This window comes from Sphaerodactylus townsendi, linkage group LG07, assembly GCF_021028975.2.
Source record: "Sphaerodactylus townsendi isolate TG3544 linkage group LG07, MPM_Stown_v2.3, whole genome shotgun sequence".
NCBI classification, from domain to species: Eukaryota; Metazoa; Chordata; class Lepidosauria; order Squamata; family Sphaerodactylidae; genus Sphaerodactylus; species Sphaerodactylus townsendi.
In genome coordinates, this window is record NC_059431.1 from 99,035,569 (window position 1) to 99,063,182 (window position 27,614).

Genomic DNA, 27,614 nt, shown 5'->3' on the forward strand with positions numbered 1-27,614 from the left:
AGGTTGCTCTGCTGCTACAGTGTTGACAAAAAGCCTTCTTTTTAAAAATGACCAATCAGGAAAAAAGCTTCATTAAAAATGTTTTCAAAGATCTTTGGTAATGTTTGTTATGGGTGGAGGGAGGTTATGGTGCCTGTCCTTGTTGGGAAACTCTCTTAGGCCAAAGGCTCACTGGAATGCACCCTGGTAACCAGCCACCACCACTTAGGACCTGCTGAGAACATCTGTCCTGCTAGGAAGGTCCACCTCCAGCACAGATACCTAGGCTGTAACGTTCTGCACAGCACATACAGAGTTCTTTGCAGTAAGATGGAGGAGTCCTATCCAACCTCTTGTGGACTCTTGTTTCCCTTGAAGACAAAAAACTGAAGACAAAGGAAAATTTCAGATGTCCAGATATTTATGGTAAATTGATTTGGACCTAACCCAGCCTTCTTTCTACGAAAGATGAGGTTTTTTTCCTTGCCATCAAGTCAAAGCCAACTTATAGCTACCCTGTAGGATTTTAAGGTATTAGATGTTCAGAGGCAGTTTGCCATTGACTGTCTCTGTGTAGCAACTGCTGGGGGGGGGGGGGGGTGGTGGCCTCCCCTCCAAATTCTAACTGAGATGGACTCTGCTTAGTTTCCAAGATCTGACTAGATTGCCTACCCTTACCTATCCAAGTCAGGTTTCTCTACAAAGCAGACATATCAGCACAACAGTAAATCATGTTTAAAATGCCCTGTTTTCAACCTCAATATAGAGAAAGGAGCTTATGGTGGTTCAAGCTCCATTTAACAATAGGCAACATTGACCTTGACAGACCAACGGTTTCACTCAACACATATGGAAGACTCATGTGTGTTGCATCATTATTTTAGTGTTGCTAAAGGCAGATGATCTGAAATTGTTGCAAATGGACATTGGATAGTGTTTGGACATCTACCTTCAGGTAACTGAAGATATATGACCAAAGCCAAATGTATTTATGTTACCTGCTGCTTGGGCAACAATTAATCAAACCAGAACACAATTTTATAAAATAAAGTAAAAGAATTTATTCCTAATTTCGGGTAGCAGCAACCTGGCCCAACAGAGGGGAGAGTTTTTAACAGAGGACCCAAAGTAGCAAGCCTCCAGCTGCAGCTGCCCCACTCCTGGGCAAAGTCCAGGATTCTTATAGTGTTTTGGGGTGTTACAGCAGAAAAACAATACAGGGTGATTAACAACAAAAGAAGGACCATTAAACAAAGCAAGTTTTGCAAGACCTGCTCCTATGAGATTTCCTTTGGAGGGAAACCTTATCTAGGGGGTATGTATGAGAGTGTATTGTTTGGTAGCTTGATCCAATCAAGAGTACAATGGGAGCAGTGCAGAGAGCAATTACATGAGGGAGGAAACTAGTTTTTCAGGCTGCAGGAAAACCTTATAGGAAAATACCTTTTACAGAAACAGATATTTAAAACTTAACAGAATATATCTAACTAAATAATAAGAAGACAAAATAAAATATGATTTTCTTTTGGCCACCGGTAACATTTACAAGGAAGAAATGTTTACTGAAGCTGCTTCCACATGGCTGTTTATTTCCACTAGGAGCAGCCTTTCTCCCAGCATCTGTGCAGCACTGTGGACTGGAACATTGGCTCACTTTTCACCTTTCTTCCTGCTTTGGATGAGAAGGTGTGGATTTTTTCAGAGCTGTCCACATTGGTGCCATTTTGCTTGCTATTCCCCCACTTGCCACCAGAGGGATTGTCTAGAATTTTTCATAATTGACATCCCTCACTATAGCAATATGTCAGTTACATTTTTAAAAGCCCTTTCATGGAGCAGGGGAGAATGGAGCCATAGGTGGCTGAAGCAAAGAAAGTGTGGGGGAAATAATTGTGTGGATTCTCTGCTGCCAGTACAAATACCTCAGGGTCTACAGCAGCTGTGAGAACCATATGTAGAACAATAGTCATGCGGCAGCACCCATGGCTTGCCAAAAGAAGTGTTGGGGAAGCTAAGACAGGGGAGAGTAAGACCTCTTGGTTTCTACAGAGAGGGGGGATTTATAAAAGTGATGGACTTTAGTAACAATACAGATTTCCAAAGTCCTCCTTTTATTAGCTTCATTGGAGATTCCTGGGTGGTATAAATTATGTACATCATCAAATGAAGCCAAGAATTTTGTCACAGAGATGAGATGGCTGCCATTGAAAGCCTGTTCTCACTTAACTCAGATCCACTTTTTGTTCCGAGCCTTTTAATGCCTAAATAGGCCCAAATTATTACAAAATCTGCAACACTATGGGCGTTTCAAATGGATTACAAATCCAAACTGAAAACATGCCAGGTACAGTAAAACCCCAAAGAACCTGTTCTATCCAGTATTTTTCCTTTATAGGGCTAATCATCATGCTACAGCATGGTGGGTGATTGGCAAAAAGCACGCAAACATGGGAAGATTCAAACCCTTCCTTTCATTCATAGTGTCTGTCCATTTGTTTGTCTGCCTATCTGTCTCTCTGTTGGTAAATGTCTGGAACAAGATTCATTGTTGGTATTTTTTCAGTGATGCTTGGTGTTTTGGTAGTGAAAAGTATCAAATCATAGCTGGTTCATGACAACCCAGTAGGGTTTTCAAGGCAAGTGATATTCAGAGGAGGTATGTCTTAAACTTTTAGCTGTAACTTTAATTATGATTATATATAAATACAATATAAAATAATATAAAAACAATACATATAAACAATATAACAAACAGTCAGTGATAAAAACAAAAGGATCACAAGAACAGCACCAATTAAAAAATACAAATGCACATAGGTATTACCCCTTTTCAAAGTGAGGAACTTACAAACTTATTTAACGCAAGACTACATTTTTTTACATACAGAAGAACAAAATTTTCCCACAGCCTATGGAATATTAGGCTCCTCAGACTCAAGCAAAATTCTGGTAAAAATACTCTGTATAAGGTGTATGAGTTAAGTATGCAAAGCGATATAACAGGGGTGTAATTGGTTCATCTCAGCAATATAAAATTCACAGTGGAGTAATATATGCGTAATTGTCTCTATGTTCTTGGTACTGCAAAGGTTGCAGCACGACTCCCAATAATATATTTTGAAACCTACCAGATAGTACAGCCAAGGGGAGAGCATCAAAGCGAGCTCTAGAAAAGACCCAACAAAGTTTAGGCTGGGTGATGGAAAATAAATAGGGTGCAGGATGTTCCTGTCCATGTTTTTAAGGATCTACATAGTGGTGGGAGAAGTGCAGAGGTGGTATGTAATTGTCTTATTCTTCATAGTGACAATGGTATTCTTTGGGGGTTTCCCATCCAAGTACTAGCTAGGACTGCTTAGTTTCTGAGGTTTAATGAGATTGGGCTACCCTGGTCTATCTGGTCAGGGGATAGTCACAGATACACTGTACATGGCAAACCAGAGCAGTATAATCCAACAGAGGGCACTCTTATCCTTCAAAAAAACAGGGCGGTCTGTGAGCCAGATTTCTTTTCTGGTGAGTGTGGAGCACCGCAGGGAAAGAAGCACTTAAGTGTATAAATAAAAAGCTGTAGCTAATTCCAGGATGGCAGCAAGCCCTGCTGTCTCACTAAAGCTGCACCTGGGTGATTAATGCCCACATCAACTTCCTAAACTAATTCTTCCCCACAGCCACACTTAAAACCACATTCTTATGCATGTGCCAGCTCCCCATTGTTTGATATGCCGGGGAGCCATCTCATTCTGCTACACCCAGATCTGATGCTCCTCTGGTCCCCGCCCCCAAGAGGCTTCAAAGGCAAAGGATATGTCAGTTTGAAGTTCTTGCTCCATGTTCTTCTCCACCTCTACCACAGCAGTTTTGGTTTCCATGTGTTTTCGCTGACTTTGCAGGTTTTCCTTAGCTCCACTGCAGGTTTTCTTAAACCCTCTCTGACGATGATCTTGAAAGATCGTACCTAAAGCAGGAATGGGGGAAAGTAAGGCCAGGAAGGAAGGCATGGATTTCTGCACCTGTCCACCCACCTCCAGCTCCATGTCATGCTATAACACTGTAATGCAGTGGTTCTTAACCTGTGGGTCAGGACCCCTTTGGGGGTCAAATGGCTCTTTCACAGGGGTTGCCTAAGACTCTTTGCATCAGTGTTCTCCATCTGTAAAATGGATAAATGTTAGGATTGGGGGTCACCACAACATGAGGAACTGTATTAAAGGGTTGCGGCATTAGGAAGGTTGAGAACCACTGCTGTAGTGATATACTTTCCAGTGGTGGAAAGTGCCATCAGGTCACAACTGACTTATGGTGGCTTGGTAGGGTTTTCAAAGCAAGAACCATTTGGAGGGGGTTTACCATTGCCTGTCTCTACATAGTGACCCTGGACTTCCTTGGTGGTCTCCCATCAAACCAAGACTGAATCTGACGAGATTGGGTCAGACTGGGCCACCCAAGTCAGGTTAATAGATCTTCTATCCCTTTTAACAGACAGCAAAAGAAATTTAAAAGCCCACCATAAGTGAGGAGTGCAAGTCCATGCAAAGCTGGTAATAGGCCCAGGCCTAGTGTCAAACTGTTCCTTAAGCATTTTTGTAAAAAAATGTAAAGTTTCCCCTTCAGTTGTGTCCGACCCTGGGGTACCACTGCAAGCAGTGATTTTATAGGCAAGCCGTTTTTGTGGGGTAGTTTCCCATTGCTTTCCCTGGCTATTCTTTACCCCTTAGCTATAAGCTAGGTACTCATTTACCGACCAAGGAATGGATGGATGGCTGAGTTGACCATGAGCCAGCTGCCAGGATATCCGACCCACAAGGGGCTCAAACTCCTGACCGTGTGAGTGGCAGTGCAAGCACTTAACCACTATGCCACGCGGCTCCTCAGAGCATTTTTGTAACCAGTGGTAAATACATATGGTTATCAAGATCAGCATGATCATTCTCTGATTCACATTAACAGTGATGCGTAGCTAGGAAATCAGTATCTGATTTGGACTTTTTGTCAGCTTCTTCTTGCAATTGGGTACACTTTCTCTTTGCTTCAGCACTTTCATATTTTTTCATTGTCCCCCAAAACATCTGAAAAAGAAAGTTGGTTTCAGTTATCTGCATGTATTTAACCATATTTTATCTGTATTAATCATGAATTTGAATATGAATTTTCTTTAAAGTATTAATATTTTGTGCTAAAGGACTTCCCTTGATTCTCTTCACAATATCAATACTATTTACCAAAAAGGTCACTTTTGCCTCTATCTAAGGGAGTAGTTCCCCTCAAAATCCTAGGCCTGTTCTAACTGGCCCACCCGGTTGCCCCTCTATTCTGGCTTCGGAGAAGCAGACTCGCCCTGTATGGAGGCGTGGCGGGGAATCCTCCACATGTGAAAGCAACCTAGTGCTGCCATCTGAGTGGAAAAAATGTCTTGATGTTTCCTGTGCCTTGAACATGTATTTCATTTTCAGTTTTTCATGGAGATGACCATCATCACCTGGTCAGATGCATGAATCAAACAACGTAAGAAACATGAGTAGGAGCTATTTTTAAAAAGTTGGCAACCCTAAACAGTCTACATTGAAGCTAAAGAAATCAGTAATATCTTTCTGTTAGAACACCTCCCCCCGCCCCTGGCAATCACTATGCACTCAATATTTAGTGATATTTGAACTGTTCCTAATTTTAAAAATATGACATAAGTATACTCCTGGGATCTCCCCCAGATCAATAACATTTAACTACATTTTTTTATTAAACCTCATTATAAAGCAATGGTTAACAGTTTATCTATAGGTGACTGGATTTTCCCTTCAAGACTCTAGGATCTTTAACAGTTGCATAACAGGCAAAAGTTCAACTGATGGAGCTCTCATCTGCATGAGGATGCAGTGAAGGCAAACACTTGTTTATGGAATTGTTGCCAGTTATGCAACTCTTAAAAGCATAGCACCCTTGTCAGAAAGGTGATAACCTTTTCTTTCTCAGGAATTAAGGTTAAAAAGATGATGCTGGAGTTCCTACTAGGATCAGGTGAACAGAGTTATTTTTATAGCCAATTATATTTGCAAAAGTCTGCTCTTTCTCTGGAGAATATTTATGGCTACTAAACTCTAAAGACGTTAATTGCTCTGGGTCTGGTTTTCCAGCAAGACGCAGCTTATCCCTGTGTGAGGGAGCAGTGGCCCAGCAGTCTCACTGTATTTCTTCTTGCTTGAGTATGAATTAAAAGGGAAGCCCTAAATAGTGGTTTGTGGTAGTTTTGTTGGCTCCAAATGATTTTGCATGGAGTAAAATCCCCACTGATGGAATTATACCCCAGTTAAACTATGCAACAAAATCCTAAGACGTTGATATGGTTGCTGGCTCCCATGATCTGAGATCTTTCAGTCATTTGGAGTTGGACCAGATATTACATTTTCCATCACGGTTTCCTTAATGGACAAAGCTGCTCATGAATGGTTTTTGTTTGTCTCCCTATACCAGTGATGGCGAACCTATGGCACTCAGGTGGCACTCAGAGCCTTCTCTGTGGGCACGCGCACACAGAGTTCATCATGTGGGTGGGGGGGCGGAAAATCCACACACACACACACATCTAGGCTGGCCTGGGCTGCTGGGCACAACGCCCTGCAGTAAGCAGGGAGGGCTGGCAGGCCTGGTTCCTGTGCTCCGGGTGGCTGATGCCTGAGGGGGGGCAGAGGAGGCAGAGATGCTAGAGAGGTGCAGAGGGGTGTGCGTGGGACTTGCTGGAGGCTAGAGCAGGCTGGCCCCTGCTCTAGCAGGTGGGGCAGAGGCGGTGGGGTGGAGGTTCTGGAGCAGCGCAGGGCAGAGCGGCGTGTGCACGCAGGACTAAAACCTCAGTATTCAGGTTAAATGGCCATGTTGGCACTTTGCAATAAATAAGTGGGTTTTGGGTTGCAATTTGGGCACTCGGTTGCTGAAGATCTGGAGCAGGCCACACCCACTCCCTCAAAAATAACTGCTCACTTTCATTCCAGAGGTGTCTGGAAACACAAGTAGCTGCTTGTGTGAATGGTTTCTCGGAGATTTGAAACATTTTGTGATACTTGGGCAAAGAATGCTGTCTGCCTGAGGGATACACACATGCTCTCCTGCTCATAATTATTGCCCAGAATTCTCTGGTAAGAATAAGGGGTATTATCTCAGGCTTGACTTGTGAGAAAGGGGGGACTGGCAAAAAAATAATACCATGTCATCTTAGTAACATGGTATGCCCAAAACCCAGAAGGGAATCTTGTGAAAATGTGCCTTCATCCTTCAAAAGAACTGTCAGATTTTAAAGGTCTACAACATTTCTTGTTGCTTTTTTGCAGCAACACACTTCATATTGACTAAGTCTCTACAGTAAATGGGACAGGTTTCCACTGTCTCTGGGGTAATTTCTTCCTGGATCCTCTTTGATGGTACTTTAATTTGATCTGGGCTGTGGTTTACTCCTGGAATTACATCTGTTTGCTGCAGTTTGTGGAGTTTCCATTTGACTTGCAAATTAATCTCCTGGCCTGTTTGCTTCCAATATTCCAACTTCAGCATTCTCATTCCTTTTTGTTTATTTCACAGATTTTGTCCTTCCATTTTTATTTTCACAACCAAGGTGACCCAACAAGCTTCCAAGGCAGAGCGGGGTTTTTATATAGTTCTATTTGTAGTTCAAAATGTTCTATTCCACCTTACTTACGGTCAATGGTGCAGCTTTTAACTACCTTGTTCTCTCTGCAAGAATCACCTATATGAGTGATGTCTGTATTCACTGCTGAAATGTCTCTGCCAGTTCTACTCTGTCTTGATTCACTCTGCAATATGCAGGGGCAGGGCTATAAGTGTATGCTCCAGGTTTCTCCTCCCAGTTAATTTCCAGAGGCCCATAAAAGGAGACCCTAACCTGCAGTGGAGGAACTTAAGGATGGGTAAGCTAGGAGCCTCCTCAAACTTTTGGCTTCTACTCCCAGGATGGAAGAGCCTGTTCTGTAAAAGCCACCCCACACCCGCCGGACCCCAGCACACCTCTGTGGTATCAGCACTGAGGCAAATGCCAGGAGGAAAGCAAGCTGACTGCTGAGAAGAGAGTAAAACCATCACCATTAGTAGCCACTCAAGAAAAGAGCATGGTCAACCCTGGATAGTAGTCAGGTGGGAGACCACAAAGGAATTCCAGAGTTGCAACATAGAGGCAGGCAGTGGCAAACCACCTCTGAATGTCTCTGCCTCGGAAAATCAAGGAGGTTGCTAAAAGTTGGCTGCAAATTGGCGGCAGCGAAGGCAAAAGAGGAGGAGGAGAAGAAGGAGAAGTAGTAGTAGTAGTAGTAATTGGCTGTACTAGGGTGTGGTAAGGGTTACCAACGCTAGGTTGCAAAATTTCTGGAGATTTGGGGTTGGAGGGTGGGCAGAGTGGGAGTTGGGGAAGTTTATACCAGGTGTCAGGTGAAAACCTTGTATCCCAACCAAAGATCTTTGGGATACAAATACAAATACAAAACCTTTATATGCCATTAAAGGTTTTGTATTTGTATTTGTATCCCAACCAAAGATCTTTGGGATACAAATACAAATACAAAACCTTTATATGCCATTAAAGGTTTTGTATTTGTATTTGTATCCCAACCAAAGATCAGTCATGCTTATTTTTACATTTTATTTAAAATTAATCTGATCATTGTAAATATGATAGAATCGCAATGATATACGGTGTATTTAAATATGTAAATGAAATTAGAAACAGAAATATATCTGATCCCTTCTCCTATTTCATGATTTAAAGATAAAATACCATTCTGGAGATTCTCACCAAAGCTCATGCAATCCCCATTTCAGGGGTTTCTGAAGTGAGGCTATCTTATGTGAAATCCATGCGGCCATACAAAACCTTCTAGTTTGTTGCTGCCAGTGGTATGAGGCGAGAGCTTCTCTGAGCTCAGAATAACTTTCCCATAAAAATATGTGCATAAAAACTGTGCAACATTAGATTAACTTTTTCAGAGAATTTTCTGGGCATCCATCCATTTATTCAAAGTTATCTGTTCCCCAAGGACGAGACAGCAAGTATATAGCTGAGAAAGTAAAATTTGTGAATTTTTTGCAAGTTTGATAACCAAAGCAAATGGTCAGGCTGGCCTTTGTTCAACAAACAATACTGCTGGCTGTGATAGGAGTCAATGACAGGATGAGACAAAAAAGAAGCTCGGAAAAGATAACAAGAAAAAGAGAAGAGGAGTTGGTTTTTGCACCCACTTTTCTTTACCCTTAAGGGATCTCAAGGCAGTTTATAATCATCTTCCCTTCCCCTTTCCACAACAGACATCTTGTGAGCTAGGTGGGGCTGAGAGAGTTCTGAGAGAACTGTAACTAGTCCAAGGTCATCCAGCAGGCTTCATGTGTAGGAGCAGGGAAACAAACCCTGTTCACCAGGTTTGCCACTCGTGGAGGAGTGAAGAATCAAATCCAGTTCTCCAGATTTGAGTCCACCGCTCTTAACCACCTTACCTTGCTGGCTGTCAAAAGGGCTAACCGTTCCTTCCTTAATTTTTCTAACACACATTTTTGTTGATTCTTTTAAAAAATAATATTTTTACAAATTTCATGTGGCAATCACAGTAAACAAGAGCCAATCTTCCCTTAAGGGTAGTACCTCCCCTTTGTGAACTTTGACATTCCTTCTGGTTTGCTCCTTGGTTGGCAACTAATCTCCAAGCATAATAAAGAGAAGAAGTTCCAGAAACTTGTGTCTCAGGATTTTCTCTCTCATCCATTTGAGCAAATGCACCCCTGGAGTACATGTGCTTGCATACTATGTGCATGGATGTCTGACGGAGGGTCATTATCATCAAAGGCCTCCCAGTCCAGTATACCTCTGTATGCTTGATGATGGCTGCCTGCCTTTTAGGAGTTTGGAAGACTTGGGTCAAGGCCCATTGACATAAGAACATAAGAACTAGCCTGCTGGATCAGACCAGAGTCCATCTAGTCCAGCATTCTGCTACTCACAGTGGGCCACCAAGTGCCTTTGGGAGCTCACGTGCAGGATGTGAAAGCAATGGCCTGCTGCTGCTGCTGCTCCTGAGCACCTGGTCTGCTAAGGCATTTGCAATCTGAGATCAAGGAGGATCAAGATTGGTAGCCATAGATCGACTTCTCCATAAATCTGTCCAAGTCCATTGACCCATTGCTGCTGCTCCCGTGACCCAGATGAGCTCTCTGTGCATGTCACGCTGCATTCCACCTGTTCTTTCTCCCTCTGCTCCAAAGTGCTTGGTAGTCACACAGTTGATTCTCGCTGCCTTTATCGTGCCTGGGTCCATCCACTGAATTGGTACTTGGAGCCTTGAACTGGCAGCTTTACCCAACGCCTTTTCTGCAGGTGCTGCTGCTGTGCAAAACTCTTGTTTCCTTGTTTGCTGACCGAGAGTTCTCTAGGGCGAGACCAGAATTCAGCTCAGCATTTGTCCTTTGGGGATTTGGGGGAGGACTCTGCAGAGGAATGTGATAGCTAACCACCTCTGCTTTTCACTTGCCTTGAAAGTTCCTTGCTGGGGTTGCCATGAGTTGATTGCAACTTGATAGCGCTTACGAATGTATTAGTAAAGGAATCTGTGTACATGTCCAGGAGTTGTAAGTTAGTTCCTTTAGCTCAGGAGAGGCAAAATGTAGCTTCAAACTGTATGAAAGCAAGTGAAAGCAGACCTTCCTACCTCTATGTCGCTCTACAAAAGTGAGACCTGGATAAGTTGGTCACTCAACAACTGTTGTGTGAATCATATCTGACTTAAAGGGCTTATCGCCCTAGTAAATAAGGGCGTGTTACTCTGGAGACCTATTTATCATCATTTATACCTGTTTCCGTTAATTCAACTGGCCTTCAGCCAAAAGTAATCTGTCACTATGGGTTAGATCGATAACTTTTCAACGGAATTACCCTATATCATTCCGCACATGCAGAATAATGCACTTTCAAACTGCTTTCAGTGCTCTTTGAAGCTGTGCGGAATAGCAAAATCCACTTGCAAACAGTTGTGAAAGTGGTTTGAAAACGCATTATTTTGCGTGTGCGGAAGGGGCCTATGTGTGCTGGCCCCTCCAGTGTTTAATTTATATATTAACAATATGATTTTGGCTGTCTATACCCAGGACTGTCATTCTTCATTTGTTGCTAACATTAAAATTCCTATTTTACTTTTTATTGATGATGCGATTCTCCTATCAAGAACACATGGAGGGACATTAATAGCACCACTCTATTCTGCATTGGTCAAACCTTACCTGGAATACTGCGTCCAGTTCTCGGCACCACAATTCAAGAAGGATATTGACAAGTTGGAACAGGTCCAGAGGAGGGTGACCAAAATAGATAAGGTCTGGATTCCACGCCCCAAGAGGTGTGGATTAGGGAGCTAGATATGTTTAGTCTGAAGAAGAGAAGGTTAAGGGGTGACATGATTGCCATGTTTAACTATTTGAAGGGATGTCATGCTGAACATGGAGCAAGCTTATTTTCTGCTGCTCCAGAGACTAGGACAAGGAGTAATGGGTTCAAAGTACAGGAAAAGAGATTCCATCTAAACATTAGGAAGAACTTCCTGATGGTAAGGGCTGTTTAACCACGTAACACACTGCCTTGGAAGGAGGTGGAGTCTACTTCTTTGGAGGCTTTTAAGCAGAGGCTGGATGGCTATCTGTCAGGAGTGCTTTGATTGTGTCTTCCTGCATGGCAGGGAGTTTGACTTGATGGCTTTTGTGGTCTCTTTCAACTCTATAATTCTATTATTTTAAGATTCTAACATCAGAACTGTCCTGGCTGATAAAAACTTTTTGTCTCTTACGGTCTAGATTGGAGGTTGGTTTGACCAGAGATTAACTTGGTCAGTGCACGCTATTCATGTTAAAAGATTGGCTAGAATGGCCATAAATATTATTTGTTGTTTAACTTAGTAATCTAGGGCTTAGTATATCCCAGCTGCCATTAAACTGTTCAACGCCAAGGCAGTTGCATAAAGTTTGTATGGGGCTGGTACATGGATCAACAAATGGGGGAGTCCTTTGATTCAACCAGGGGCGTGCCTACAGTAAATAGGGGGGTTACACCTTTGAGGGTCCAAAACTTTGGATCCCCTGAACCAAACTTCACCAAACCTAGGTGGTATCATTAGGGGAGTGTCCTAAAGATACCCTGAAAGTTTGGTGCTGCTAGCTTAACAATTGCACCCCTGCCAGCAGGCACCTCCCAAATTTCCCCAGATTTTCCTTTTAAATCCCCCCGCCTTTGACATGGATTTAAAGGGAGAATCTGAAGTCCCCAGTTTAAACATTGCAAGTGATGCTGTTTCAGGGTGGGGGAGAATCAACCCCAAAATAGGATCACTTCCAATGTTGTTTAAACTGGGAACCCCAGATTCTCCCTTTAAGGTGAATTTAAAAGGAGAATCTGGGCTCCCTAGTTTAAACACCATTGAAAATGATGCTTTTGGGGGTGGATTCCAGCATCTCTTGTTTAAACTAGGGAGCCCAGATTCTCCTTTGAAACATTGAAAGTGATGCTGTTTCCCCCAATTGGGGGTACTGGATACAACACCATAAAATGTTTTCAAAGCAGTAATAAAACATTTTGAAAGCATTTTGAAAATGTTTTCAAAAAATTATTTCTGCTGTGTGGCATGGCTTATTGCTGTGCTCAGATTTGTGAGTTCTATAATGTGATGGTGACTTTGAAACAACCTAGTGTAAAAAATCATTGCTTGCTCACAGTGGGGGAGGGTGGCTGCCCATGGGGGGGCTCCAAACTCCAGTTTGCCTAGATACGCCACTGGGCGTAGCTACAAGGGGGGTGCGCGTTGCATTGGGCACGCGCCTGGGGGGGCATCAAACTCAGGTTTTGCCCAGGGCTCCAGTTTGCCTAGTTACACCACTGAGGACATGCCCCTGAAAAGCAGATATAACAACAACTTTAAAGTATTTTGCACCCACAAAACAACTGATCTGTGACTTGCAGTCAATGGGTGTGGAAGGATGTAGCTTAGGAAGGGAGCAACTGACACCTTATGCACTTGTACCTGGGAGTAAGTCCCACTGAATTCAATGGGATGCACGTCTGTGTAAAGCTACCTAGGATCACACTATTAGCCTTGGTACCAGGACTTCCAGTAGTCGCCGAGGAACCACAGGCCTCAGAACCCAGTTCTTAGCTCACCAGATCCACTTCGCAGCAATGTGGGTGCAGACTCATTCATTATTACTGTCCTCATGCAAGTTGCATGTAATTTATATAGTGCCCTCTGCCAGACAGCACCCAGGATACTTTGCAATGAAATGCAATAAAGTAACACAATCAGCCTTAACAACCTTTCAACAATGGACTGGGTTCACATTGACGGAGGCTCCCATGCGAAGCTCGCAGGAGCGTGTCAAAGCTGTTGCCAGGGCTCAGTGCCAGACATCACTCACACGGAGGTGGCTTTTGTGAGAAAGCTGGCATCTTTGCAAGAGGGTTTTATACACAGAGGGCCTGCAAATTGCCCAATTGTAATTGTCGAGGTTGATCAGAGGCCCACGGGCAAAGCTTCCCCCTGGATTCACAGTGCACTAAAGCTTCCCTCCAATTCAGTTGCTCAATTAGAACAAGTATGCCAGTTTTACCCCCCCCCCCTGTGTGTCTCTATGGGAGACAGGGGGGGTCATTTAATCCGGGCACCATGCACCTGGGTCACGTGATGGGTACACGTTGGCCTCCTGCTCCCTCTCCCCCTTGCCCAGCCCCCAGCCAAACTCCCTGTCTCTCCTACCCCACAACAAACTCTCCCATTGCCCCCCAATGCACCAGGTGCATTGCCCTTGCAGGGAGGTCTCCCTGGGTGCGTAGCCCTCTCTTCTCACCCCATAATCTTACTCCTTCTGCAGGGGTGAGGCCTTGGGTGAGTGGACTTGGGGCCAAGTGTACCTTCTGGCCAGAGCCATATGTAGCAGGCAGGGCTGCAGCACAAGAACAGCTCCTTCCTGCTGAGATGCTGCTGCTCCTGGACCCAGTCCTGGCCCAGGAGGTGCCCCCCCCCCAAGCACCCACACACCAAGATGGGCCTTTTCACTGCCAACTACAACTGCACCAAAAAGGTTTGGGTTTTTTTTGTGGTTGTGGTGGTGGGGGAGCAAGGTGGGAGGAGTGTCGGGGGCAGGGCAGGGGGAGTTCATTGGGGGCGAGGGGCTGGGTGAAGTACCCCACTAGCCCCATCTCCAACTATTTCTTAGCTAAGTAGCAAAGATTTTTGTATTGCTGCAAGCCAAGTATCTGCTATAAATTTCCACATGAAATCAGTTCCCCACCATGCTATAGAAGAAATAATTTAACAACTGCTGTTTTACTTATTGGTGGAAGAAAATTGCCTGAAGTGTCCTTCCAAATGTATACATTCGCAGCATTGACTATTTAAAGGTCTATTGAAGCAACCAGGACTATAACACCCTTCATAAACTGGTTTATTTCTTTATATGCCATACATTTTCCCCATTCCACTACTGATATTCATATACACTGATATTCATATTCTGCCCTCCCAAGAGTTCTGGGCAACATTTTCTGGACAAAAATCTCAAACATATCAGAAGAAACAACTACAAAAATTTTTTTTAATGGAAACAAAACTATAATGCAAAGTGGGGTTTCACACACTGACGACTTTCTGGTTTCGCATGTGGTTTGCTCTCAGTCAGGATTTGAATTTGTTAACTATAAGCTTTATGTGTGTAGACTCAATTGTAGTAGAAATAAGATTATTATAAGCATATCGGTATGACAATAGAAAATGATGACATAGATTAATCCTTTTTGTGCGTGAATGTTTTGGAAAGCACACTTCCAACTTGGGTTGCCAACAGACCTAGAGAAAAATGCCCTGTTCCTTTAGCTAAAACATAATGGGATGCTGTTGACTTCCATGCCATCAAAAGCGTCACCTACCAGTTTCTATACAAGACTTTGTTAAAAGGACAGGACATTTCCCCCCAGTCCTGTTGGCAACCCTACTTCCCATGTTAAGAAGAGGAGTTTGGATTTATATCCTGCCTATCTCTCCTGAGATAGGTGGGATGGAGAGAGTTCTGAGAGAACTATGACTAGCTCAAGGTCACCCAGCAGGCTTCATGTGTAGGAGTGGGTAAGACTGTGCCCCCCTCTGCCTGGTTAGGATTCGACCCCACCTCTGGGTCTGGCAGCTGTCCTAGCACCTGTAGTGAGATGCCAACAAACAATGCAGTAGGATTGGTGGTAGAAAATGTGTCAAGTCACAGCCTACTTATAGTTTACTCCATAGGGTTTTCAAGGCAAGAGATGAATCGAGGTGGTTTGTCATTCCTTGCTACTGAATAGCAGAAAAGCAAAAGGAGACATACTACAAAGACAGGTCAATTTAAAACAAGTCGCAGTCCAAATAGTAGTCAGTTCCCCTGGCATGGGTGGGAACAGTGTGCTGCTAGCTCGGCAAAATGCCAGATCTAGTGATGTGCGATAAGCAGATGCCACAGGAAGTTCCACAGATCTAACTGAAATCATTTACATCTGTGTGACATGCTAGATATCAGCACTTAAGTACAATGACCAGAAAACCTGCTGGGTTACCCTCAGTTGGACTTGATGACACACACAATAACAAGATAATGTTTGATTGAGAAGCTGTGTTAAGCTACTTGATGCACGTCAGTTCAGCTATTTCCCTTTCAATTCAGGCTGGCAAGGAGCAGAACAGGAAGAGACCTGGGGCTGGGTTATAATGCGGGAGTGAGGACTGGCATCATGGAGGGCCAATTTACACATTATGTGAGCTGACGGAGTGGAATTCTGCCCCAGATCACCTGGATTGTGTCAGATATGTGTAGTGTTTCTGGGAAGTCCACTGCACTTCACAAAGCTCTTTGCATGTAGAAAAGCAGGAGACAGGCTGAACTTCACTAGACTCCCTGCATGAAGAAAAGTAGGAGACAGGCAGAACATTTCTAAGCCCCCTACATGAAGAAAACTAGGGAGACAAGCAGAACTTCACAAGGCTGTTTGCATGTAGAAAATTAGGAGACTGTCAGAACTTCACAAGGCTCCCTGCGTGCAGAAATCTAGGAGAAAGTAAGAACTTCACAAGGCTCTTCACATGTAGAAAACAGAGATAAACAGAATCGGCCCTCAGCGTGGTGTAATGGTTAAGAACAGGTGGGATCAAATCTGAAGAACCTGGTTTGATTCCCCACTCTTCTACATGAGTAGCGCAGTCTTATCTAGTGAACTGGATTCGTTTCTCCGCTCCTACGCATGAAGCCTGCTGGGTGACCTTGGCCCAGCCACAGTTCTCTCAGAACTTTCAGTCCCATCTCCCTCACAAGTTGTCTGTTGTGGGAAGAGGAAGGGAGTTTACAAGCAGCCTTGAGACTCCTTACAGGAGAGAAGGGGAGTATAAAGACAAACTCCTCCTCCTCCTCTTCTTCTACTACTACTGACAATAAGGTTCCCAAAGCAGCTCCTCCACAGGCTTGGGAAAGAAGAGCCGGGCCATCAGCGGCGAGAAGGGACTTCAAGGGAGGAAGGGCGGGAGGGAAAGCGGGCTTCCTTTTGGGGTCGCCCCGCAGCACAGCCGGTAGGAGTCGAGAGGAGGAGGAGCCCCAACCTGACATCACCATTCCCCTCCCCCGCCGCCTTCCTTAGTGGGCCGGGCGGCAGCCCTCGCTCGGCGGCTCCCGTCGTCGCCCAGCCAGCCCGTCGCCGGAGTTGCCCTGCCAGGATGCGCTGCCCTCTGGGTCCGCTGCCCGCCCCGACGCTCTGAGCCGCCCCCTCCCCCCGGACGCCCGCGGGACCATGAAGGAGCTGCCCGGCGCTTCGCTGCAAAAGGCGTGCCGCCTCCTCGTGGTCTTCTGCGCCCTCCACCTCTCGGTCGTCTTTTTCTACTACCTGGCCGGCAACGCGCGGAGCCTCCACGGGCACCCGGACCCGCCGCCTCGTGGCCCCGCGCCCCCGCGCCCGGAGACCCCGGCCCCCGCGCCCCCGCAGACCTCGCGCCCGGTCAACGCCTCCAAGCAGCAGTGCCCGGACCCCTCCCCGCTGCTGGGTAAGCGCTTGCTCTTCGGGTGTCCTGTCGCCTGGCCGGCCTGAGGCCCCGATCTCCCCTGCCAGCACGCTTCTCTCCTTGGACCCGGGCGCCTCGCTTGCCCCGCTGCACCCTCCGCGCTCTTCCCCCACCCTTTCCTCTTCCTGTGCGGGCAACTCTCCTCTTCTTCCTTTGGGCGAGCCGGGCTCTTTTTCACCCCACCAACCCCGAGCAGAGAGCGCCGTTGGGTTGAAAAAAAAAGTTTCTCCCACGGGGGTATGTGTGTGTGCTTGCTCCGCATGACCTCGGAAAAGAACCCCAAAAAGGGGGTCCAACTTTGCAAACAGAAGGCTGCACTCCCACGCATCCTTCTTGGGAAGCAAGCCCCCTTTCAGGAGGAAGGGGACTTCTGCCCAACCGGGCACAGGATCGCACTGCGGGGTTTGCCCAGCCCGGCTGAGTATCTGAGTAGATTCGCATTGCCTTCGGTTGCTCACCGCTTTTACTTTCTCTACAACCGCACCTCCCTTGTTTCTTTTAGGGTTTTAAAGCTATAGGTTGGTGCGCCTGCCTGAAGTCATCTCCGGGCGCGCACAAGTGGGTTTTCTTGGGCTGCATGCATCCTGGGCAGGGACTTTCCTTTGAAGTGCAACGTGCCTGCCAGTGTTAATTTCCGGTTCCCAATCTCCTTGAGAGTGGGTTATCGCATCCTAAGGTGGAGGGCCTGCCCTGCAGGGCAGAACTTCTTTGTGTGATGTGGCCGGGACGTCAGTGGATGAATCACATGTGCCACGTTGCTTAAGGAAGAGGTCCCTCTTCAAATGGTATTTATTTAAGATTTTTATGCAGTGAGTTCCCTGACCTGGTTAGCCTAAAAAGCTAGTTGCTGATTGGCTCTTTCAATTTTACATAAGAACAGTGTTTTTACCCTCATCTGCAGAACACCTTGAACAACAGTGGTGGAGTCTTGGCATTTTGACATTTCTTTGTTTAGTGAGGCATGGTGGTAGTTTCTCTATAGATCATAGTCCAGGTATGGGATGGCACTGTTGGAGTACATGCTACAGCGATTACAGACTTCCACATGCCTTTTGGATCCTTCTGCTTCCAGAGCTAGGGACAGAAGCTTTGTGTCATAGCTAAGTGTGCCATAGCTAAGTCTAGAGCTCGGTGGCATGGTGTAGTGGTTGGAGAATCAGACTAGGATCTGGGAGACCCAGATTTTAACTCCCCGCTGTGCTATGGAAACTCGCTGGGTAACTTGAGCCAGTCATACAAACATAGCCTGACCTACCACACAGGGTTGTTGTGAGAATAAAATGGAGGAGAGGAGAATAGTATAGGTCAGTGATGGTGAACTGTTTGGGCTCAACGTGTCAAAAATTCAGAAAATACCTAACTTGATTCTGCCGGCGTGTCACTCCCCCCACCCCCCAACACAAGAGAGACAATTATTTACATATTCATTTGACTTTTTAAAAATGCAGACCAGTCACGTGTGGTGCTATGCATTATAGAAAAAATGTCAGATAATTACAAAAATGACTCCTACTTAAACAGGGAGCATAGATTTTGGGTGTTTGTGAATGCTTGCATGTCACCATTCTACACATACGTTTGCCAACACAGGTATAGGCTGTCTGTCTTTGGTCCTCATTGAGTGAGGCAGGCAGGGTATAAATGAAGTCAATAAGAAGTTCTGTCTTGGAAGTATGCTCCAAATCCTGCTTCTGGGTGCCATATAGATTGACCTCCACAATCTATTTAAACTTTAACAAGTTTATTTAAACTTATTTAAACTTTAACAACTTTAACAATCTATTTAAACTTTAACAAGTGGCAGTGGTGGGATCCAAAGATTTTAGTAACAGGTTCCCATGGTGGTGGGATTCAAACTGTGGCGTAGCGCCAATGGGGCTGTGCGGGGCACAACGGGGGCTGGGCATTCTTGGGCGGGGCTATGGCAAGGACGCAGCCGCTGCGCCGGTCCTTGGGTGGAAAACGAATGCACGCAGGCGCAGGCTGCCACGCACGCCAGTGCACCTCCTGCTAGACTGCTTCAAGTTCTGCGCGCTACTGCTGAGAGGAGGGGCGTAACGAAGGCAAAAATCACGTGGCAAAATCACCAATTAGTAACCCCCTCTCGGCACACACAAATAATTAGTAACCTACTCTCGGGAACCTGTGAGAACCTGCTGGATCCCACCTCTGCCCTGTGGTGATGAACGCAGCAGAACTGGACTGTCCACAGCCCGGACAGGGTGTTTCTTCTTCAGGCTGTGCAGCTGTACAGAAAAATATGACCCTGCAAATCAGGCAGAAGGGAAAATAACCTCCCAGATGAGCTCTGAAGTGCAGTAGAAGGAATAGAGTGTGGAAAATAGCTGAGGGACAGCTGAAGGGAAAAAAGGTTGTAGGAACCGGCCTACTTCAGCCCTTGAGGGCTTAAAGGAGTGTGCAGTTGGGGTGGGGGGAATTTCTACAATTCTTCCAAAGCCACCAGCTTGTTTTCATTACTTACGATTTCCCACCGCTCATGTTTTCATTCATTGGCACAGTCTGGATTTTGTTTTAATAGTTTGCTGAGCTTCCTTTGAATAATACCTCAGCAAGGCTAAAGATCAGACTGCTGTTTAGGCTGAAACCAAGAACCTTGCATTGGCAAAATCACGAAGTGCTTCTGAAATGCTCTTTAGTTTTGAATTTTTAAAAAAAATATTTCAAAAGAAGCTTGTTAAGTGGCATAAGGTGGCAATAGCTGCTGTCTCTGGACTGCTGAAACTAATTTCATAATTTTTCACATACTGTCCTTTTTAAAAGTATCTTTAGAGTCTATGTAGTGTTTTGGTGTACTGGTTAAGAGTGGTGGACTCTAATCTGGAGAACCGCATTTAATTCCCCACTCTGCCACATGAGCTCTTACCTCTCACTCAACATTAGACTAGTGATGGACTCTTACCTCTCTCAGCCTCTCCTACCTCTCTCAACCTCTCCTACCTGTCTGTTGTAGGAGATGAAGGGAAAGGAGTTTGTAAGCTGCCTTGAGTCTCCTTACAGGTGAGAAAAACCAGGTATAAATCCAAACTTCTCTTCCTCCTTTTCTTCTTCCTTTTCCTCCTGCTTGTCATGATAGCACCTAGAAGGGACCCTTCACAGCTTTTTGCAAATAGTTAGGATGTTCCTTCCCTCTTATTGCTTTGAGTGTCTCTCCCTACTCCACACGACAGTTAATCTCTTTCCTTCATAGAAATCCTGTCTTGCAAAGTGTTGCACACTGTTCTGAGCTGGCTTCTTCCTTTGCCTGCAACCTAAGCCTTGTAGTATGTTTTCTCTTCAAGGTTGGAATTTCCCCACAGTTGGAACATAAAGACTCAGATCCCTGGTTTTCCCGAACAGCTGGTCTGACTGTCTCTGGAATCCCTGAAGTTTGGAAGGTCCAACCCCATAGCATGTTTGCCCTAACAGGAAACCTGTAGGGTTGAATTTCTTGATTGGATCTTTCCTCAGAGTTGAGGTTGAAAGGATCATGATTTCATTTCTCTGACTGGAGACTCTGGAATGGTTGTCTTTAAATACCAGGTTTGGAAAATCCAGCTGTACCGAGGACTTGCTTAATATTGGAGTGGGTGTGTGGGTTACAATAGTATCCTGAAGTTCTGTAGAAGGCACTTTTCTTTATGGGCTGAATTTTCCCAGTTTTCTTACTTTGGCATCTCTTTGTTCTGGAAATGCTGACCTGTTGCTTAGAAGCTTGGGAAGTCACATATTTTACCCAGTTCCTATAATCCTGCAAAGTATAGGGAAGAAATTATCTGAAAAGCCCTAACCTATGTTTCCAAAGCACTCTCTGTTTCTCTCATTTGTAATTTGACCTCTGGGGAGTTCTGAGAGCAAATCCTCCCATATCCCTTTGAACACCACGACCAGGGCTTGCCGGCTTACAAAGCTCTGGTCTTGCACTCTGAAAGGCCTTTTGGACATTTGCCCAGGCTATTCCTAACCTCTCACCCTGTGCCCACGTAAGAGCTTGGGGGCAAATATCCGCCTAGGCTTTCAAATCACAGAACCTCTTTCTGCTTCTGTTTCACCTAACCAAAAATTGGCAGATTTCCTGTTGGGGGAGGGTGTGTGCGCATTCTTCTCTTTTTAGGGACAAAGAGTAAGACCTGTATTTTTCTTCAAGCCCACAGTTTCTCCTCGGCATGAGGGTAATCTTTCTGGTTCGTCTGTTTGTGTTGCTTTAGTTATGTGCATGAATGCTGGGGGTGGGAGGGTGGGCTTGGTTAATTTAGCAGGGGAAAGAAGAATACTTGTGGGGGCCTGAATAGCCTGGACTAGCCCACACCTGTCAGGAAGCTAAGCAGGATCAGTCCTGGTTAGCACTTGGACGGGAGATCACCAAGAAAGCCAAGGGTTGTTAAACAGAGGCAGGGAGTGGCAGACCACCTCCGAATATCTCTTGCCTTGGAAACTCCATGAGGTATTACCATAAGCCAGCTGTGATTTTATGGCACTCAATTATTATAAGTGTCCTTAACACCAATTACAAAAAACGCTTAGTTACTTGTTGTGAAGTTATAACTTTTTGGGGGGGGGCGGGGAGAGGTAAAACCTTTCAACTTTCAGTAATGTTAGGGAAACTTTCTGTAAATGTGAATGATTCACTTAGGCCGTTTCCGCACGGCCAGGATGCGCCCCCACGCCGCCAAGAGTTCTGGCGGCGTGGGGGCGCAAGCCCGTTCGCATGAACGGGCGAAGCGGAGGCCGGCAGGCAGCAGGCGGCTCCGCACGGAGCCGCCTCTTCCCCCGTCCCCGCCCCACTCACGGTGTCCTCGTACCGTGCATGCTGGGCGTCACAGCCCGCCCACGCTGCCCTCCGACCCCTGGAGGTGGGGAGGACAGTGTGGGCGAGTGGCTGCAACAGCAGGCTGATTACGAGGACACCGATGAGTGCGAGGATGGGAGACAGCGTCTTCGGTGGCGTGGTTTGCACCGCGCCCGCGGGAAAACGCTTTCCGCTGAACAACAACCCTTTAAAGGGTTGTTGTTTAGGGCGGCCTGACGCCGCCCTGGGGGGAGGGAAGCGCAGTCAGGTCGCCGCTGCTGCGCCTGTGCGAACGGCGGCCTGGGGGCGGTGTTTTTACCGCCCCCAGGCCGTCGTTAATGGGCCGTGCGGAAACGGCCTTAATTCTTCTTATTGGATTTCAGCTTGGTATAGCTTCAAATTTAGAAGGAAGGAAGGAAGGAAGGAAGGAAGGAAGGAAGGAAGGAAGGAAGGAAGGAAGGAAGGAAGGAAGGAAGGAAGGAAGGAAGGAAGGAAGGAAGGGTAAAGCAAAGTAACAAAAACTTCTAGCTGGAAATAAGGCATGTGCCAGCAAGAAAAAGAGGGACCTTCTTAAACGTGCATACAGGAAACATTTATGCACAGTAATAAAAAAAACCCTGTATAACATATAAGTCTCCATATGTTCAGAGTCGGTTTCTTTTCAGGTTGATGTGGGAATAAGCAAAGGCAGCTTTTAAAAAGTTTTTTAAGGCAGCTGTGTATTGTGTTCAGTTTTGTTCAGATCTTATTGCTGTAGTGCAAAGGCAGCAGACAGAGTCTTATTTGCCATGATGCTTGAATGTATCACAACCGGAGGTTAATGGAAGAAGTTTTTGCTCTACTACTCAATCTCCCTCTGATTATGCGGGAAGCAGGGTTGGCAGATTTTCCCTCTGTCCCTTGCAAACCAATGAAATTGGTAAAACTTCCATTTACTCAGTGGTGTTCTCAGCATCATAGAATACTTGACCGTATCTGACCGGTTTAATGACCTGCACATCAACCTGCACGCAACATTGAGCACGTTCATAAGGCCCTGGAAGATGCTCTTCATTTGTTGGGAGATATGTCCCTCTTTTTAAAAAAAGACAAAACATTTATGCTTGAACTGTATCATGTATTTACTGGTTTATTTCTGAAAACGCAGTCTCCCAAGCCAGATCACAGAAAGCTTCTACAGCTCTCCTGAGACTAGAATGGGGCTCTGATGTGCATTACAGATCCTGGGTTGTCTTTTTGGGGGGTGGGGGTTGTAAAAAATGCTTCCAGAGGGAAGAATTTGGAGCAGAAGAGTATAGATGTGGCTTCCCCCCTGCATCTTCTTCCTTTCCAAGCTGTAGTCTCCAAAAAGGTTGGGGTGGAGTGGTGGTGAAATCACAATCCATTGCAATGTTTATTGTACGTATTACAATGAAGAGGGGAAAATAATTGTCTAGGCTTGACACATTTACACATTACCTTCATTTTGCTGCATTGTATTAGAAATTTGTCAAGCCTAGACCATTATTTTCCCCTCTTCATTGTTGTGGTCATGGTTTGTTTTGTTCCCTGGTTCTATAATCCTAATCCTTCTGTATTGACAATCAGTTTCTGATGTCTGTCTGAACTGTATATTTTTTAAAACATTGTGATCTAGTTTGAATCACAGGGAGGATGGAGAGCTATGAAAGAAGTAAATAAATGAAATCTTCAGTAGCACAGGGGCAGGCTCTGACCTTTGTTTAGCCCTACAAGAAACAGTTGTTTTATCTCATCATATACATTTGTATGAAAGGTGTATTTCTAGTGTCACCTTTGAAAGTCTTTGTTGTGTGTGTATGTGTGAAAGTGTGTAGGATCAAGCCACGCATGCTGAGAAGCGAAGGCTTAGATCCACCACAGTGCTTCTGCAGATGGAGTGGTTTCCACCCGTGGAGCATACTTTTCTCTCTTTCCTGCTCCAATGGCAGCCCTAATACCTGCCCAAAATTTTTTACCTGAAACTGTAGTGAGAAAGCTGTGCTTTGTGGATTGCAGGGTTTTTTTTTAACCTGCTGGTTTGGAGTAATGATTACACTTCAGTTTGTACAGTATGTACCTCTTGGATCATTTGGCTTTACTTTTAGTCATATGCCTCTAGTATCAAGGAATGTAATCTTCGTACCGAGTTCATCCTTCCATAAAGCTCTGCACGTTCAGAGACTGATCAGATCCCTGTTCAGTTAGCTGTGTCACATCTTCCTGTGTTGCTAGACCATCTATTGTGTAATTAGGAATCCATTTGTGGATGATGATCTCAAAATTAGGCAGTTGTGCAAGGAAATACCCTTGTCCTGTTATCTTAGACAGCTTCTGCTTAGCAAAGCATATTGTACTGAGCTAGCTGAACCATTGATCTGTATGTTGCAGTTTTGTGGGTATGAACTATTTACAGGCATAGGAACTCAAAAGTAACATGTCAATCTTTTCCATTCTGTCTTCATTAAATAATTTTGTACATTGCATTCCCCTTATGCTTAAGTTTTATTTCCCCATTTCCCCCCTTTAATTCCCATATCAGCTGAAAGTATGCATCTCTTGGGCAAAATATGCTTCTGCCTTTAGTTTTTAAACTGCCGTAGCTCAGCTGTTCTTCATCCTATTTCCTTGAAACGTGGCAACTTTGTACCGGTCACCCAACACAGTGCCCATGCCAGATTTCATTCTGATAGACGAATCATGTAGATTGCGTAAGGAACAGAATGTGTGTGATTTTAATGGAGGGTGCCTCATGCTATGATGAAAGAACCCCTCTTGCAGCCAACTGACCAAATACAGTGGAATATTGTTAATACTCATTAGTTTTCATAACACTCTCACTTCCCCCTCCCTTCATTGTCTGGTTTCTATGAAGCAGTATCTAGATGTCATTTTATATTTAATATGAAAACTAGGCAGAGTGGATAACTCAGTATTGTGCTTTTCCGCATTTTGGCTTGGTTTTCAGAACTAGATTGAACTGAACACTGTTTTTGTTCAGCCTATTTTTAATTCAATATTTACTTCCATTAGTTCCAAGTGTTTTATTTCTGCATGAGATAGATTAATAACATTGTCTCTTTAGTTTGTAATACTTTATTATCCTTCTTGCACTAGCCATACCAATTTTTTTCCTTTTGACTTAAACCAGTTTTGACAACAGTTGAATTTTAAGTACAACTGTTATGAGGTCTTATTGCTGATATTCTGGAGAAAGCTTTGCAATCATGGCTTCCAAAAGCTTTTGGGCTGCATACAGACACCGATATTTATTTGCTGCTTTTATAAACTGCTTTTCTGCCAATGCACTCAAGATAGTTTACAGTTTAAATAATAGTTTACATCTCATTAGAACTAAACAAAAGGGGGAAAGAATGGAGAATGAAAAAGAAAATAAGCAAGTTTGTGGGCCCACTCTCATGTTAAAGAATAAACTTTAACGCATGCTTTATTGTTAACCAGTTTCTGAATAATGTAAGCATATAATACAGGGAAAGGCTGGCATGTAGGATCAAGTTTTTCTTGGTTTTGTTCTTAATATTGTCAGTGCAGTCCTAAACACAGCTTCAGCCTCCTTATGTCCATTGAAGTCAGTGGGATTAGAAGGCTGTAACTCTGCTCAGGATTGCTCTGTAAGGCTACAGTCATGCGCATACTTGGGAATAAAGCCTAGTAGGATGACTTCTTGTAAACATGCATAGGATCGTGAAGCATGATCAAACTTGTTCCTGAAGAACTAGCACAAACTGGATGAGGTTTTTCAAGGTACAGTACTGAAGAACATTGAATTTTTTTGTTTGGAGGTTGGTCTTCTATTAGTTGCTGCCTTAAAATCATCAAAAAATGTCCTGTTCAAGGCCTACTTGTACTCTTGTGCAGCTCCCATGGGAGAGCTTGATTCTGGGAAACTTTACAGTAGATTGGGCCTCACACAGGCTTTATGACTGTCTTTTTCTTCTTGTGCCGTTACCAAAACATACTTCCTAGGGAACGGACAAAGATTGTGGCTCAGTTTTGTAAGTGCTTAGATTAATTATTTTGTCACATTTATATCCTGGTTTACCTCCAAGGAACTCTGGGCGTGGGAGTGCTCCTGTTACCAAACTAATAATCTAAATGTTGCTGTGTCTTTGGTGACGGAGACTTAATTACCAAATCTTCCATTGAGGTACATGGTGCAATTCGAAATTGAGTTACACCCTTCTAGCCCATTGCCTTCAATGGAGTTAAATGTGTGTACCTCTGCTTAGAACTGGATTCGCAGTGTTGGGAGAAATAACTACAGATACACTAACAGAGCAATCCTAAGAAGAGTTACTCCAATCTGAGCCCATTGAAATGAATGGGCTTAGACTGGAGTAATTTTCAGGATTGCACTGTAAATGTACCACTTTTTAATTACATATATTTGGTTGCTTGGCTAACCTGTTTTTCTTGTAATGGATGGTGGTTATCTTGCAAACAGCTTCTTAAGGGTAATTAAGGTTTGCAGAGGGAGTAATGGTGGATCCATGGTTAGCTTAGTCATGTTGCTTTATTCCGCATAGGCGAAAAATGCCTTCGCTGTTGTTTGTCTTTGGGGGGCAGTGTGTGTGTGGATGCATTTGCTTCCTTTCACATGACCCTTCCATCGATTCGGTTTCTGTTCTTCAAGCTGCATGCTGGCACCCTGTTATGATCTTCTGGTCTCTCTTCTAAAGATGTCCCATATCCTGTGTCTGTCCCATAGCTTCAATTCACTTTCTTCTTTTATCCTGATCATCAGACACTAAAGCCATAAGAATGCTGGACCAGACAAAGGGCCATCTGGTCCAGCACATTTCCAGATGCAGCAGATGTGGCAGCTGGCAAGGAAGATGGGAAGGTAATGGCAACCATCTGCCTTCTATCCTTAGCAGCTCATGTTCAGCAATACACCACCTCTGTTTGCGGAGGTGTAAAGGCCAACAGCTGTTTTTGGTCGCATCACCTATGAACTTGGAGGGGGCTGTGGTTCTGAGGCAAAGCATCTGTTTTGTCTTCAGAAGGTCTCAGGTTCAATCCCGTCTCCAATTAAAAGGAGCCAGTAGTAGATGAGGTGAAAGATGGAGAGCCTCTACTAGTCTGTGCAGACAGTATTGATCTTTACATCCTAGTGATTCTGGCTGTGAAAGCCTTCGACAATACATTACTGATCTTGATGGACCAATGGGCTAATTCTGTATAAGGCAGCTTCATATGTCCGATCTCTAGAAAAGTAAAAACTAAAGGTCTGTATTATTATTTTATTGCTAAGATCCTAGTCACAGCAACTTATTGATAAAACCTGAAGGTGTAGTTTCATTCATGACCTGTGTGGTGTTAAATGAGTTATATGTGCAGCTGCTAGGACACGAAGAAACATTAGCCTTTTTCTCCTCTAACACACTTCTGCTTGTTGCAAGCCTGAATTTTTGCTAGGTTCTGCTGCATCAGACATGTCTGAATTTCAGACAACACTTTGGATGGTTTCCTTTTCCAAGGCAGTATATGGTTTCTGTCCCTTGGAACTGCCTTTGCGGTGTTATTTGCCACACTCCCCTGGAGTTGCTGCTGTTTGTGCCTGATACAGAGAGCCTAGGATCTTGTTGATTTGACCTTGTGTTGTTGAGGAGACTAAATATAACCACAGCCTGATAAGCACATGCCTGGTATGGAAATTTGACAGGAACCAGCTCTAGCCTGCACAGTTTACTGTAACCCTTTAGGCTGAATGCATAAATTGTGGTCTGTCAGGCACAGGA

General features: G+C 44.7%; 1 protein-coding gene across 1 annotated transcript in view; it reads left to right on the top strand.

Moving 5' to 3' along the window:
* The first annotated feature begins 16,648 nt into the window (after positions 1–16,648).
* B4GALT1 (beta-1,4-galactosyltransferase 1) overlaps positions 16,649–27,614 on the top strand; it is a 42,766-nt gene continuing 31,800 nt past the window's right edge. Inside the window, exon 1 of the mRNA XM_048503869.1 lies at positions 16,649–17,051. Coding sequence (XP_048359826.1) covers positions 16,802–17,051 — 250 coding nt within the window. The 5' untranslated portion in view covers positions 16,649–16,801. The remainder of the gene's footprint in view (positions 17,052–27,614) is intronic.